The following is a 17,680-nucleotide window of genomic DNA, read 5'->3' on the forward strand; positions in this document are numbered from 1 at the left end:
ACTAATACTAACTCAGGTTTTTCATCCAGAAAACAGGAAAACTGCCCAAAAAGCATATTATAGGTAGAAATTATAGGTATATGAGCTACTTGCTCAGCTTATCCAAAATTGAAAATGTTTGATCTCCATAGCAGTTTAGTTGGTGCAATATGTCAACTACACTGCTATGGAGTGTAGTTGGCACAATGTGTCAGCCACATTTGGAGAACTCTGGGTTTGGGTTTGATTCCTGTTGATGACTGTAGGAATTTTCGAAGTCTTCAATTGAGGCCATAGTTATCCAATTGCAAGCAGAGGGAGTACGGTTTTTGTCGTTGGTTGTTCTGCCATGCAGATCAGCCTTTGAACGTACATTCTGCTGTCAAATAAAATTTTATGGATATGACCAAGAGCTCTAGTGCTGCTTTTTTATTTTTATTTCATTTATTTTATTTTATTATTATTTTTGCAGCCATTAAAGAAACAGATTTATGTTGCTTCATCTTGAATGCAAGCTATCATAAAACAGCCTCAGTGTTTTAAGATTTGGTTGCACAATTCCATACAGTCATCATCATTGTAGTTTCATGTTTTTAAGAGCATCTGTAATCTACATCACTATCTTGTTGCTTGCTATGACATGTGAAGAAGTTACCTCAAACATTTGTTGTCATAAACCCTCTATTTCAGCAGCTGACTGCTTATCCAGATGTGTCACTTTGGATAATATTCAGTGTACAATTGTATGATGAAATAAATGGTTGCCTTCACTTTCCATTTCTGAATATTGATATCTTGATGTATTTATTGCAATTTCCTTATCATTCTTCTTCTTCTTCTGGTGTTGAAACCCACGGTGGGTCTTAGCCTTCTCAATGATGTTCCACCAGTAAGCCCTCCCAGAAGTCAAACTTCTCCAACTTCTTATTCTCGTGATCTTTAAGTCCTCTTCTGCCGTCATCAATTCAACTTTTCCGCTGTCTTTCTCTTGCCCTCCTACCGGTAGGTTTCCATTTCATTATCCTCGTAGTTCTGCTGTCATCCATTCTAATAACATGAACCAACCAGGAAAGTCTTTGGCTCTTTGCAAATCTGATGATGTCCGCACCCTGAATAAGATTGTCAAGTTCATGGTTCATTCTGATCCTCCAGGATCTATCAACATCTTGTATAGGCAAAAGACTTTTTGCAAAATTCTATGCTCGAACACTCTCAACAACTGCTCATCTTTACTTGTTAATGTCCAAGCTTCACAACCGTATGTTACAACTGGAGGCCTAATCAGACTTTTGTATATTCTTAATTTTAAATGTCTGTTCAGTACTCTGGACTTCATTAGTTTTTCATGTGCATAGAAGCATCTGTTTCTTCTCAGGATACTGGACTTAATTTCATTAGTAATAGAGGTGGGCTGGTTTATCTGCAAACCTAGATAGGGGAAATTTTGAACATGCTCAAACGAGAAGCTGCTGGTTCTTAAATTTTCCGTGTTATCTGCCTTTCTCCTGACATCATCAGCATATGCGCAAACCTATTTCCTTATCATTATATACTATTTATTGTTTACTTGTTTACCTTTTCAATAAATATCATATTAGCTACTCTTTAAACCTCTCTGCAAGATGACCCTTGGCCTTACAGCTGTGAAGAGTTAAATTGCTATATTATTAGTATATAGAAGCAATAAAGATTTTTCTGTAACATTCCTTTGGACACTCTAGGGTTCGCTTTTCATTATTCTGGACCTGTTGGCATTGCATTATGACTCGGACTGGAAGTGACATTGTGAACATTTAATTTCTGGTGCTTCGTTAACCTTTCTAGAATACCTTTGGTAAATGAATTGGCAATTAATATTGTGCTGTGCAGTACCTTTGGGAAGCTACTCCCAGAAGGGTCATTTTGGCGGGGGAAGATGCAACATACCCAGGACTCCAATTTAAAAGGACTCTAAATTGCAGCAAAGGGGAGGGGGGTTCATTCCTGTAAAGGAAACTGGATAGACCAAACTGATTCCTGCACTTGAGCCCCCTGGACTCTAGGGCTGACCCTGCTCTCTAGTAATCCAGCATTTATACCATTGCATTTGATATGAAATTACAGAATTCCACTATGGTAATACTGTTGGAAGGAAGGGAGGGGCAGTGGGTAGGGGGAAAAGAGAGAGAATTATTAATGAGCTATGATGTCATTGTATTTGAGACAATAAAACAGAACATGTGCATGTTCAATGTTATGGTATACTGATATGTTTGCTTAAATTAATGGAGACCTTTCTGCATTGTAAATTTTACAAAACATAATAATCAGTGATTAAATAAGCATCACATTTAAAACTGTTCAGAACAATTTGAGTTTATTTTATTTCCCTTGCCAGTTTTGTAGTATTTACTGTATATCCTGTGTATAGAGAGATAATATTCATCAAAACTTGTGTGTGTATAGATATGATGTCAATAAAAGCTCTGGAAAATTTTATTCATGGATGTACCTGGGGATTCTAAGGAATTGAAACTCTCAGAACCAATAGGAGTATTATTTTTTCCTGTAGTAATTTAGTATCTTCTTGAATCCATCCCTCAGAGAAAATTGTTGAGTTCTTTAAAGTCACTTGCCCTTATGCTATTACAAGAACAAATCCCATTCTTCCAGGAGAGTAGTTTGCATCTCTCATATTTTTATTGAAGTTATTGAAGGCTGGATGGGGGGGGGGAGGGGTACGTTGGCAACTCAGCTTTTCTCCCCAGAACATTCTGCACATGTTTGCGGGGATCCAGAGTACAGAATATCTCCTGAAAGGAGCCATTTTCACTCTTAAGAAATTGTTCCACCAGTACTATGGATAAAAGCATTTGGCTAAGGTAAAGAAATCCTGCACGAGAAGCATACAATAGGAATTCATTTCTGTTCATTACAGTGGCCACAATATCTCTCTCTCTTTCTCTCGAAATATACTTGCTTAAAATTTCCTTTTTACCTCATATATGACTGCAGCCATGGTTTACCTTTGAGCAAAATGGAATTATTGATGCCTGGATAATAGTAGTACCTTAATTCAAATAAATGATGGTAATATACATTAATAAGGAAATGCACTCTTTATCTGTTTTGCAGTGTCAATGCTCTTGTTCTAAAGGCATTGCTTATGCAACATCAGTATCATTAAGCAAAAAAATTTTTTTCTCTTAACATGCAGCTTTTGATCTGTAAGTTTATTGTAATTGAGATTAAAGATATTTGTCTATTTATTTTATAGCATGGCTGAAAAAGATGACAAGGAGTTGGAGCCTAAGAAAAAATTAAGGAGAGAGAGTAGTAAGAAGGGGTCAAAACCCAGAAGGCCTAGTGTTGGTCTTCACGATATGCTAAGTGCTGAAAGACGGCAAAGTTTGGCACCACATAAAGGAAGTAAAGATACACAGGTATTAATCTAAAATGTAAAAGGGAAAATAAAAGTAGATAATTTATTATTGGCCCATTAAAGTTAATATAATTTGAATGTAGTAATAATGATTATTTGGTAAGCACTGTTAGAAATAAATTGATGGGGTCATTTTGAAAAATAATTGAAGATAACTTTCTTTTTAACCAAAGTGAACGCTTAGGAACATTTTGCCATTTGCAAATGTATAGTTTATTGGTAACAAAACTAACTGCTTTATAACTTATAAAAGTATCGGTAAGGGTATCATATCCACGTGTTACAAGTTGCAGCTCCACTGAACAAGTAGTTTTTAGCCATATTTAGCTGCTTTATTGACCAATTGATACATCAAATTATTTTCTATAAGTATCTTATAGACCTAGTCAGGATCGTTAGTTTATTCTGAATTGAGAGAGCGAGATTTGGAAGTTAATTAATACTTAAGTGTCCGTAGATTTACCATTCGTAACTTGCGCCATTGTTATACGATACAACGTTATATCCTGAACTAGATAGCGTTAGTATAATATATAATATAATGTAATATTGTCAATTAATCAGCAAAATCTACTAATTTTGTTAAACTTCGTTGTCAATTAAATTGTACTTTTAACTAAATACATATAACGACTTAGATTACAAGCGAAACTAATTAATTAATACATAACTTGATACGGAAGTTATATAAACAGAACTCGTAGATAAAATTTGATACTGAAAAATATATATAGTGTTATAACTGTGTTGGGATACAAGTTTAGGGTTATAATTTTGTACTGAAATTAAAATTTTATTGAAATTAAATCAAAATCATGACTCAGACCAGAGCAGCAAAGCAAAAGGCTCAAGCTAATGGGAGTGCTGTGGCTCAGAGGAGAACTGAGGGGGGCAGTTGCCCTCTGAATCACAGCCTTTTAAAATGCACTGCTTGCATGATGTTTGTGGAGCAATCGGGTACGGGACATGATATTGCCATGGGGGGATGTCTTTGTGTGTGCGCGATGCAAGGAGTGTAACGAAATCGGGCGACAACTCAGCATTGTTATGGGCCTATATGAGAGCTTGAAGGACAGGGTGGATGCCCTTGAAGGATCTAAAGTGAGGGGGCCCATCAAGCTCTCAGCTGCCCACATCAATGCCACAGCTTGCACTTGGTCATCACGCAACACAGCGGCAATCCCCCAAGGCAGAATGCACTGGTCCCACAGGAACTAGTAGTTGTTGGTGACTCTATTGTCATGGAAACGGGGAACATGCTTTGTAAAAAGGATAGGTGGAACAGGACCAGGGTATGTCTGCCAGGGGAAAAGGTTGATGACATTGTAGAGTGGATATCATTTTTTAAGGGCACAAAAGGTGATATAGTTGTACACATTTGCACTAATGATATTAAGAGTAGGAGACAGACAGAATTACATAACAAGAACAAGGCAATGCTGAAAAAAAAAAAGCTGTGAGTTAGGGTTGACTTTGAAAGTGTCTGCAATTCTGCCCAGACATGATAGGAGGGAGTATATGATAAGAGCCTTGTCGATCAATTCGGCCCTGGAAAGATTGTGCAAGGCTCAAGGGGTAGAATTTTTTTCAGCATGGTCTGTACTTGTTAACAGAAGAGATTGCTTCTACAGGGATGGGATACACTTAAATAGAAAGGGTGCAAGAATATTTCTTGATACTATCGAGGCAGTGTTAGGTGGGTCGGAAAACTGCTAGCTTGGGGGGATCCAAGGACTAATAGATTAACAGTAGCCACTGGCAGAGGTGAAAGTGATTCTTGCACTGCTGCTATTGAAGTGAGCAGAAGTCTGGAAAACAAGATGCAGGATGTTTCAGAGACTGCTGGGAGTCATTGCGGTACAAGTAAACACATGGGTTGTGTTAGGGTAGCTAAGAAGAAGAACAGGTGCATGTATACTTGTGTGTACACCAATCCTAGGAGTTTGGTAAATAAATTTGATGAATTTGAGGTATTGCTCAAAACATCAAAGGCGGATATTGTTGCGATATCAGCGACTTGGTGTCACACAGATATAAGGAATGTAGAACTGGAATTTGGGGAGTACAACGTCTACATAAAGGATAGACAGGATAGGAAGTTAGGAGGAGTTATGCTATTAGTTAAGAAACACATAAAATCCAAGGTAGTGAAGCCAGTCGACATCGCTGGACAGTGCAGTGTCGAGTCAGTTTGGTGTGACATACGCATTGGGAGATCAAAATTGAGAGTTGGAGTGTTCTATATGCCTAATGACTCTGATGACGATAATAAGAAACTGTACAGGGAAATACAGTGGGCCAGTAAATCAGAGAGTCTTATATTGGGGGATTTTAATTTCCCAGATATTGACTGGAATTTGTATGTTGGTCCCTCACACACTAGCAAGGCTTTTGTGGATTAATTGGATGATTGTTTTCTACATCAGCATATTCAGGAGGCAGCTAGAGGGAGTAATACTCCTGATTTGATTATCAGTAGTGATTCTTCATGCATTAAGAATCTGCAGATAGATGTTATTTGTTATTGTTATTTGGTTTTTAGGAGCATTAGCAACTAAGGCCATATTGCTCCGGTGCGGTGGTCATTCCCTGACCTTACCGCATGCTCCGTATTTGGTGGTGACGGGCTCGAACCCCGGTCTAATCAAGAAGCGTGTGCTACGCACTGCTGCTCCTTCCCACCTGGCTACGGAGGCGCCTCTCTGTACATAGAGGAACCACTAGGTGGCAGTGATCGCAGTGTGGTGAAGTGAGATTTACTCAGAGAGGTAACTACCATCAAGGGTAAAGGGAAGGGTTATTACTTTCGTAAAGGCGACTACGATGGTCTGAGACGATATTTAAATTCTATACAGTGGGACCAACTGATGATGTTACCAACAGCAAATTCAAAATGGGAAGCATTCAAAGAACTTATCTTGGAAGCTACTAGGCTTTACATACCAACTAAAAAATATTGTTCAAGGCCTAAATGGATGTCAGATGAACTAATAAGACATGTGACAGAGAAGAAAAATGCATGGGATACATATAAATTAACATGTGACACAGAAGCCTATGATAGATATAAGTTGATCTGTAACCAAGTTACAAAGGAGGTTAGGCAGGTGAAGGCAGATTACGAGAAATCATTGGCAAATGATGCAAAGAAAAACCGCAAAGTAAACTCTAGAAGGAAGGGGATGAATCAGATTGGTCCACTTGATATCGATGGTTCAACTGTTGATGATCCTGCTCAGGTAGCTAACAAACTAAATGAATATTTTGCATTGACATTCACACATGAGGAGTTATTCAGTGAGGGGAATGCCAGAGGTGTATTCAACTCTGTCAGTAAGCTAGATAATCTTGTAATAACTGAGAGTAAAGTGGAGGAGACATTGTTGAAGATAAACACAAGAAAGGCACCTGTGATGGATGGGATCTATCCAGTTATATTAAAGGAGACAGCAAAGGAAGTAAGCAAACCCTTAGTCATAATTATGAGGGCTTCCTTGGATGCAGGGGAGGTACCCATAGACTGGAGATGTGCAAATGTGACCCCAATTCACAAAGGAGAATCAAAGGCTGACACAAGTAATTATAGACCTGTGAGTTTAACTTCTGTTCCCGGGAAAATTAATGGAGGCACTGGTTAAAGAAGCACTGCAGGATCCTCTAGACAAGACTTCAGGTTTAGCTCGGACACAGCATGGTTTTGTTAAGTGGAAGTCTTGCCTGACCAATTTGATTGGATACTATGATGCCGTCACAAAAGAATTGGATGTAGGGAATAACTTTGATATTATATACTTGGAGCTTAGAAAGGCCTTTGATACTGTTGCACATGGAAGACTGCTGTACAAATTGGAGCAGTGTGGCATTGGAGGCAAATTGCTGCTATGGATAAAGGGGTGGTTGAGGGGGAGAAGACAGTGAGTGGTAATCAATGGACACTGCTCATCGTGGACTTACGTTATTAATGGAGTCCCTCAGGGTTCAGTGTTGGGTCCATTATTGTTTTCTGTATTTATAAATGATATTTATGATGGTATATCAAGCTTAATGTCCAGGTTTGCAGACGATACAAAGGTTGGCAAGGTTGTTAAGGACACTACTGACGCTATGCTGCTGCAACAGGATCTGGAAAGGTTGAGCAGGTAGGCAAAGAGGTGGCAAATGAAGTTTAACATTGACAAATGTAAAGGTAGTACATATGGGAAACAGCAACCCCAGAGCAATGTATCAACTCTGTGGTACTGCACTGGCAGTGTAGTACCACTGAATTGATACGTTGCTAGAGAAAGAAAAGTTGATAGAGAATGAAGAGGACCTGGGGGTAATTGTGCAGGCAGATATGAAGTTCTCTGAGCAATGCAGATGGGCTGCAAGAGTAGCTCATGGTGTCTTATCAATGATATACAGGAATTTTTCTAGCAGGGATAAGGAGGTGATTATTCCCTTGTATAAGGCAATGGTCAGGCCACACCTTGAGTACTGTATACAGGTCTGAAGACCTCATTTCAAGAAGGATGTAGAGCTGCTGGAACGAATACAGAGAAGGGCAGCAAGATTGGTGAATGGAACAAAGGGTTGCTCTTATGAAGAAAGGCTTAAGTTTTGCAAATTACAGTGTCTGGAGACTAGGCACCGGCGAGGTGATCTGATAGAGGTGTATAACGCCTTGAATGGTTTGATCATGCTCAATGCTGATGGGATTCTTCTTCTTGCTCAGAATAATCACTTGAGAGGGCATAAATTCAGATTGAGGAAAGACAGATGTAGGATAGATGTTTCGAAATTTGCCTTTAGCCAGGGATTAGTTGGTTGGTGGAACAGACTTCCATCCCTTGTTGTGGAAGTTGGTAGCATAAATAAATTTAAGGCTCAGCTGGACAGGTATTTCGAACGAACAGAGGGGTGAAGTGGAAGTGGTTTTTTTTTTTTTTTTTGTATTTGGCTGATGCTGCATAAGCTTGCTTTCTTGCATCATATGCCTCTACTAATGCTAAGTTGCTTGCAATTAAAAAGCTAATGTAATTTAGCAATAAAATTTATTTTAGCTTTGAAATTTTAATAGACATTAACTTTATGTTAAACAAGCTCTACAGTATAGTTTGTATTTCAGACCTTTGTTGATGGTTATCAGTAATTTTCAGTCCAAAAATGACTTCCATGTCATATTGCCATTTATCTGTTTGGGGTCACCAAAGCTACAGTTCATGGAGATCAATTTTGTGCTATAAATCATTAGCCATAAATGAATATCTGAAAGATAGACCATTTTAACTAAATACTAGTGTTCCTTCAAGTTTGTAATTCAGAACTTTGTAGTCATTGAAGAGTTTGATTTATTACTAATAAATCAGGTTTTGTGTTCAGTGAAATGTTCCTGTTTCCCAAGTTAACATATCTTTTTGAGGTTAAACTATGCCTTCCAATTCGTGTATTAGAAGCAAAATTAGGGAAGAGAATTTGTTTTGATATTGTATTTAGTACTGTATTAGTAGTCAACTAATACAGTACTAAATACAATATCCACCCAAAAAAAAAAATAAATAAATAAAATTAAAAAAAACCTTCCCTTATCACTTGGCCATCTCTTCTAATAGTTTGTCTAGTTCTTCCTTGAATTTATATATACTACATGGTGTATTTAGTGAGTTCCTCATAAATTTTCATTGCACAAAACAAGTAATGGTATTTATTTTTTATATAACTGTTTATTAAATATAATGGCAAAACATGCACTCATCAAAATAATGAGAAGTTGATGCGGAGAGAGAGTCTTGCAAATGTCATCCGGGTCCCCTCAAAACTTGAACCCTGTTATGTTAGGAGTTACAATGTAGAGTTTGAAATAAAAACAAGTACAATTTGTATATCCTGATATATATATTTTTATAGAATGGCCAAACATGGTGGCAGGTGATATTGCATGAAAAAAATTAGCATTTCTCGTATTACTTAAAACAGGAATTACTGATTTTTGTAGATGCTATTTAACTGAAAACCAGGACAGTCTGCAACAGAAGAGTGCGTTGGATTATGTTACATTTATTGTCCAAACCAGATTAGAAGAATCCTTGCTGTGGATGACTTTACCCTGCAGAATTTTCCTACCTTACCTTTTATTACTGCTAGCATAGAAAGAACAATTGAGTACTTTCAAATAGATCAAGGTACTTTACAGATGTACATTTCAGGAAGATCATCTAAATAGTTACCCAACGTTATTTATTGAAAGAAATTTAGCTGAAACTTTAGATATTGGTGAACTAATTGAACAATTAGTGAAGCAAAAGCTTGAAATGGAATTCAAATAAATTAAATTAAATTTTACTATTAGCTTATTTTTTATTTTACTGTGTTGTTTTCATTAATATATAAATAAATATTTATATACAAATAAATATAAATAAATTCAGGTTAACTTTTAGTTGGTGCTTATTCTGTGACTGGTGTGCAAGACTTGTACACCAGTTACAAGTCTTGCACACCAGTGCAAGACTTGTGAGGATGAATTGGTGTGGAGTTATGGTCTTATTGGTTTTACTTTGTGCCATGTATGTGAATCTATGTAGTTGAATATAATAGTGAGAGTTAGTTGCAAAAATTAATGATATTATGTTACATTTATCATCTTTTAAATTTCCACAAGATTATATTGTTATACATATAGGTAATAATGACAAGATGATGTAACAGAAACACTGCTCCTCAAAGTTACAGCAATTTCCAGTGATTTGTGTGTATTTATGTGCTGATATATGACCACAGGATTATTTGATTTATATATAATTATTTAATAAAAGGACTATAAGGTTCAAATCTAATTTGGAGTAGAATGCTTTAAATATAAGAAGGCACTTAGCTTAATTTTCTTCAGATTACTGCTTGTAGACAATACACAAGCAGGATTTAAAAACAAAAATGAAGGTGCCTTCTTATATTTAAATATATATATAATTGTATATGGTCAAGTATTATTAAGTGTAATTAATTAATTTAAATTTAAAATTATAATTTACAACAGTTGCCAAAACAATAGCACCTAATTATGCATGGACTTGGGGGATTTTTTTTTTTTGAGTAAAACTGAAAAAAAAAGTACAACTTAAAAAAAAGTACAAAAAAGTTTTGGTTTTTAGTAAAACTAAAAGTGGTTCAGATTTATGAGGTTTTATTGCATATGTCATCTTAATCTTTTATATACTGACTTTTAGGTTGATGAGCCTTAGAAGTTATTTTATTTTTATTATAGGTATACATAAGGATACGTAGAGAACTAGGTGAATCTCATAAAAAAATACTGAAAATGGTATCTCACCTTTTAGGAAAGGATACAGTTTCAATAGAAGATCAAGCAGCAGCTTCCCATAGGGTAAAAAGAACCTTTGAGTAATTAATAAGCAAGATGATTTATAAAAGTTGAATTGGTGCATTGCACAAAAGTGTGTATTTAATTTTGTTTTCTCTGTTTTCTGGTAGTTGATTTTGAAACCTTCCAACAATACTTTTAATAGAAAATTGCCTAATAATATTGATTCTTCTTTATTCAAATATAATAAAACCTTCCTTAAGATATTTAAAAAGAGAACAAACAGTTTAAGTTTCTTTACTGACTAAAGATCTTAAAAGATATATAGCTTAATTTTTTTTTCTTTACGTTTCTCAGAACCAAATGATTGGAATCCTGTAAAAGTGATAATATTTTAAAATTTATTTAGAAATAGTGTTTTACCAAGCCAAAATCATTATTTTAAAGAAATAAAACAAGTCAGTGCACAAAAGCCGAGAATTAGGGTTGAATTTGAAAGTGTCTGCAATTCTGCCCAGACACGATAGGAGGGAGTATATGATGAGAGCCTTGTCGATCAATTTGGCCCTGAAAAGATTGTGCAAGGCTCAAGGGGTAGAATTTTTTTCAGCCTGGACTGTACTTGTTAACAGGAGAGATTGCTTCTACAGGGATGGGATACACTTAAATAGAAAGGGTGCAAGAATATTTGCTGATGCTATCGAGTCAGTGTTAGGTGGGTCGGAAAACTGCTAGCTTGGGGGGAGACAAAGACCAATAGATTGATAGTAGCCACTGGCAGAGGTGAAAGAGATTCTTGCACTGCTTCTATTAGAATGAGCAGAAGCCTGAAAAACAAGATGCATGATATTTCAGAGACTGCTGGGAGCCATTGCGGTACAAGTAAACACATGGGTTGTGTTAGGGTAGCTAAGAATAGAAATAGGTGCAGGTATACTTGCGTGTACACCAATGCTAGGAGTTTAGTAAATAAATTTGATGAATTTGAGGTATTGCTCAAAACATCAAAGGCAGATATTGTTGGGATATCAGAAACGTGGTGTCACACAGATATAAGGGATGCAGAACTGGAATTTGGGGAGTACAACGTCTACAGAAAGGATAGACAGGATAGGAAGGGGGGGAGGGGTTATGCTATTAGTTAAGAAATACATAAAAACCAAGGAAGTGAAGCCAGTTGACATCGCTGGACAGTGCAGTGTTGAGTCAGTTTGGTGTTACATAAGCATTGGGAGATCAAAATTGAGAGTAGGAGTGTGCTATAGGCCTAATGACTCTGATGAGTATAATAAGAAACTGTACAGGGAAATAGAGTGGGCCAGTAAATCAGAGAGTTTTATAATGGGAGATTTTAATTTCCCGGATATTGACTGGAATTTGGGGGCTGGTCACTCACACACTAGCAGGGCTTTTGTGGATTTATTGGATGATTGTTTTCTACATCAGCATGTTCGGGAGGCAACTAGAGGGAGTAATACTCTTGATTTGATTATCAGCAGTGATTCTTCATGCATTAAGAATCTGCAGATAAATGAACCACTAGGTGGCAGTGATCACAGTGTGCTGAAGTGGGATTTACTCAAAGAGGTAACTACCATTAGGGGTAAAGGGAAGGGTTATTGCTTCCGTAAAGGCGACTACGATGGACTGAGACAGTATTTAAATTCTATACAGTGGGACCAACTGATGATGTTACCAACAGCAAATTCAAAATGGGAAGCATTCAAAGAACTTATCTTGGAAGCTACTAGGCTTTACATACCAACTAAGAAATATTGTTCAAGGTTTAGGCCAAAATGGATGTCAGATGAACTAATGAGGCATATGGCAGAGAAGAAAAATGCATGGGATACTTACAAATTAACACATGACACAGAAGCCTATGATAGATACAAGGTGATATGCAACCAAGTTACAAAGGAGATTAGGCAGGCGAAGGCAGATTACGAGAAATCCTTGGCAAGGGATGCAAAGAAAAACAGCAAAGAGTTCTTTACTTATGTAAACTCTAGAAGGAAGGGGATGAATCAGATTGGTCCACTTGATATTGATGGGTCAACTGTTGATGATCCTGCTCAGGTAGCTAACAAACTAAATGAATATTTTGCATCGACATTCACACATGAGGAGTTATTCAGCAAGGGGAATGCCAGAGGTGTATTCAACTCTATCAGTAAGCTACAGAATCTTGAAATAACTGGGAGTAAAGTGGAGGAGAAACTGTTGATGATAAACACAAGAAAGGCACCTGGGGTGGATGGGATCTATCCAGTTATATTAAAGGAGGCAGCAAAGGAAGTAAGCAAACCCTTAGCCATAATTATGAGAGCTTCCTTGGACTCAGGGGAGGGACCCATAGACTGGAAATGTGTAAATGTGACCCCAATTCACAAAGGAGGATCAAAGGCTGACACAAGTAATTATAGACCTGTGAGCTTAACTTCTGTTCCAGGAAAATTAATGGAGGCACTGGTTAAAGAAGCACTGCAGGATCATTTAGACAAGACTTCAGTTATAGCTCAGACACACCATGGTTTTATTAAGGGGAAGTCTTGCCTGACCAACTTGATTGGATACTATGATGCAGTCACAAAAGAACTGGATGCAGGGAATAACTTTGATATTATGTACTTGGATCTTAGAAAGGCTTTTGATACTGTTGCACCTGGAAGACTGCTACACAAATTGGAGCAGTGTGACATTGGAGGCAAATTGCTGCTATGGATAAAGGGGTGGTTGAGGGGGAGAAGACAGAGAGTGGTAATCAATGGACACTGCTCATCGTGGACTAATGTTATTAGTGGAGTCCCTCAGGGCTCAGTGTTGGGTCCATTATTGTTTTCTGTATTTATAAATGATGTTGATGATGGTATATCAAGCTTAATGTCCAAGTTTGCAGACGATACAAAGGTTGGCAGGGTTGTCAAGGACACTACTGACACTATGCTGCTGCAACAGGATCTGGAAAGGTTGAGCAGATGGGCTGAGAGGTGGCAAATAAAGTTTAACATTGACAAATGTAAAGTACTACATATGGGAAACAGCAACCCCAGAGCAACGTATCAACTCTGTGGTACTACACTGACAGTGGTAGAGAATGAAAGGGACTTGGGGGTGGTTGTGCAGGCAGATATGAAGTTCTCTGAGCAGTGCAGATGGGCTGCAAGAGTAGCTCATGGAGTATTGTCAATGATATACAGGAATTTTTCCAGCAGGGATAAGGAGGTGATTATTCCATTGTATAAGGCAATGGTCAGGCCACACCTAGAGTACTGTATACAGGTCTGGAGGCCTCATTTCAAGAAGGATGTAGAGCTGCTGGAACGAGTACAGAGAAGGGCAACAAGATTAGTGAATGGAACAAAGGGGTACTCTTACGAAGAAAGGCTTAAGTTTTGCAAATTACAGTGTCTGGAGACTAGGCACCAGCGAGGTGATCTGATAGAGGTGTATAAAGCCTTGAATGGTTTAAGCATGCTCAATGCTGATGGGATTCTTCCTCTAGCTCAGAAAAATCACCTGAGAGGGCATAAATTCAAATTGAGGAAAGACAGATGTAGGATAGACGTGCGGAAATTTGCCTTTAGCCAGCGGGTGGTTGGTTGGTGGAACAGACTTCCATCCCTTGTGGTGGAGGTTGATAGCCTAAATAAGTTTAAGGCTCAGCTGGACAGGTATTTTGAACGAACAGAGGGGTGAAGTGGAAGTGGTTTTTTTTTTTTTTTTTTTTTTTCGCTGATGCTGCATAAGCTTGCTTTCTTGCATCAAATGCCTCTACTAATGCTAATGCTAAAGTACTTTTACTGGTAAATTTATCGAGTTTTTGCGTGCTTTTCGTGGGCTTTCTTTACCTTCGCCGAAATATGAAATAAAGCAAAAAGAAAAAGATTAGCACATTCTTTTACAGTATGGGCAATGTAGTCCCAATGCTGTGTTAATGATATGAAAATTATTAAGATAAAAATAAGGAAAAGGCTAAAAAATATATAATTAAGTGTTTTCAGAGTGGGAAAGAAGCTTTGAAATATATGTAGATTTTTGAGTAAATATGGAAAAATAATCTAGTGTTGGAATTTTGTGGAGATTAGAAGAATTAAAATAAATAGTAACAAGCACGTGGCATAGGGAGAGGTATTAAATTGAGGATGGGGAAGGGATAGCTAATTAAAGACGAAAATAGCGATAGAATGAAGATAGTTGGAACGTTCGTCTCACTCTCGTATTGCATTAATAGCTCTATGAATGGGAAGAAAGGTAGAATTAGAAAGTAGAAAGGTAAAATGTATAGAAAAAGTTATTAAAACTTACTGAGCTAGCTTGGGTTGTAAAGTGCAACCTTATAGTAAGGGCTCTGGCTTTGTAAGAATTAGTATAAAAAGGAGATGAATATCAAATGCTTGTACTGCATGGAAGAAGCAGGTGAAAAATATGTAAGTCAAAACAGGCATAGAAATGAACCAAAACCGAAAGTATAATAAGAAAGGGAATGATACCTGGAGTTTTCAAGTAGTATGTAGCAGAAGGAAGACAGTGGGAAAATAAAGTGCACATATTTCGTAGAGTAGATGAATATATCTAAAGCAAAACTATATAATTGACTTAGCTACAGGATAAAGTAATTTATAACAGCATAACGGACTTGATAGAAAGCTGTGAAGAAGTGGAATAGGAAATAGTAAACTCTGTAGTCATATTTTGAACAAATAAAAGCATAGAGATATATACGAGTAGTGTTAGAATTTAAGAGATAGTATATCTATAATGTAGAAATGTGGTTGGAATAAAAGGACTTTACTGATATAAAGTCTAAAGATATACAAAAATAAAACAGTTTGTAGATAAATAAAAAGTATTGAACATAGCCATAATAAAATTAATAGAAAGTAGACCAAGTGATATGGCTATTGTATACTTAGCAAAAAGCCAGTGGATCGAGGGATATTGAGGTCATTCAAGGCAATCTATAAGAACGAATCAATACATAGAATGCTCACAGAATGCAACAAAGGTGTTGTGGAATAAAGACATTCCAAAAAGATTTTAATATCAAGGATGCAATCTGGATTGCTGCAAAGGCCTGGGATAGGGTTGATGAAGACACTTTAAAACATGGGTGGCATAATTTATGGAAAGTCTTTGATGATGATCACGAACAAGAACATGATTTCATTGGACTTAGGGTGTCAAGAGAGAAGAAAATTGTCAATGACTTGATGAATTTTGCTAAAGGTTTGTCATGTCCTTGAGGCCCAGGTGTTGGATTATGATGCAGTGGAAGAGTGCCTCCATATTAATGATGATGCTCCAGTTACCCTCAGACTTGCAGACAGTGAAATCTGTGACATGATAATGAATGAAGATGACAAGGATGGTGATACTGCTGATGAAAAAATTGGAATTGAAAGAATAAGCCTTACAGAAGAACTGATTCGTGGAATGGAAAGGAGTTTTGTTACAGAGCATTACATAATGTCTCTTTATAAAATTCAAGAATTACTTATTAGCATTAGTTGAGGCATATGCAAGAATGCAAGCTATACATCATCAGCCAAAAAAAAAAAAAAAAAAAAACACCCTTCCCATTTCATCCATCCGGTCACTCCAAATGTCTGTTTAGTTCAGCCTTAAATTTATTTAAGCTATCAACTTCCACAACAACAGATGGAAGTCTGTTCCAGCAATCAACTGACTGCTGGCTAAAGGCAAACTTCCGCATATCTATTCTACAACTGTCTTTCCTCAATTTGAATCTATGTCCCCTCAGGTTCTTAATCTGGGCAGGCGGAAGTATTCCGTCAGCATCAAGCCTGCTCAAACCATTCAAAGCCTTATACACCTTGATTAGATCACCTCACAGGTTTTTGGAGACTTGATCAGATCACCTCACAGGTGATCTGATCAAGTCTCCAAATGCTGCAACTTGCAGAACTTAAGCCTTTCTTTGTAAGCACACCCCTTTGTTCCTCTCACCAATTTTGTTGCCCTTCTCTGTACTCATTCTAGCAACTCTACATCCTTCCTAAAGTGAAGCCTCCAGACCTGTATACAGTACTCAAGGTGTGGCCTGACCATTGCCTTATACAAAGGGATAATCACCTCCTTGTCTCTGCTAGCAAAATTCCTGTATATCATTGACAAAACTCCATGATCTGCTCTGGCAGCTCATCTGCACTGCTTGGAGAATTCATATCTGACGGCACAATTACTCCCAGGTCTTTTTCATTCTCCACCTCCCTCACTAACCCAAGATAAACATTCCACACAGTTGGTATGTTTGGGTTACTGCTACCCATATGGAGTACTTTGCATTTGTCAATGTTAAACTTCAGTTTCCACTTCTCAGGCCATCTGCCTAGCTTTTCTAGATCCTGTTGCTTACAGTGTATACTGTCTTTACTCTCATTAGCAACCCTGCCAACCTTTGTATCATCTGCAAACTTCGATATTAAGCCTGTTATACCTTCATCGATAACATTGATAAATACACAAAACAACAATAGACCAAGCACCGAACCATGGGGTACTCCGCTAATAACATTAGTCCACATAGAGCAGTTGTGTCCATTTATTACCACTCTCTGCTGTCTCCTACATAACCATTGCTTTATCCATTGCAGTAACTTGCCCTTAATGCCAAACCACTCCAATTTGTACAGCAGTCTTCCATATTCAACAGTATCAAAAGCTTTCCTGAAATCCAAGTATATGATATCAGAATTATTTCTTGCATCAAGTTTCTTTTTGATCACGTCGTAGTATCCAATCAAATTGTCCAGACAAGACTTCCCCTTAACAAACCCATGCTGTGTTTGAACTATTACAGCTGTCTTGTCTAGGTGATCCTGTATCACCTCTTTAACAAGTGACTCCATTATTTTCCCCGGAATAAAAGTTAAACTAAGGGTTCTATAATTATTTCTGGCACCCTTTGAACCCCCTTTGTGAATTGGGGATACATTTGCCCATCTCCAGTCCATGGG

The 17,680-nt window shown here is 37.4% G+C and overlaps 1 protein-coding gene across 1 annotated transcript in view; it reads left to right on the forward strand.

The window, feature by feature from the left end:
* The first annotated feature begins 3,236 nt into the window (after positions 1-3,236).
* Positions 3,237-17,680, forward strand: part of LOC150085960 (dynein axonemal heavy chain 8-like) — a 1,559,705-nt gene continuing 1,545,261 nt past the window's right edge. Inside the window, exons 1-2 of the mRNA XM_090374756.1 lie at positions 3,237-3,401; positions 10,644-10,763. Coding sequence (XP_090230882.1) covers positions 3,237-3,401; positions 10,644-10,763 — 285 coding nt within the window. The remainder of the gene's footprint in view (positions 3,402-10,643; positions 10,764-17,680) is intronic.

Source organism: Mastigoproctus giganteus, chromosome 5, assembly GCF_048544385.1.
Source record: "Mastigoproctus giganteus isolate SK-2022 chromosome 5, ASM4854438v1, whole genome shotgun sequence".
NCBI lineage: Eukaryota > Metazoa > Arthropoda > Arachnida > Uropygi > Thelyphonidae > Mastigoproctus > Mastigoproctus giganteus.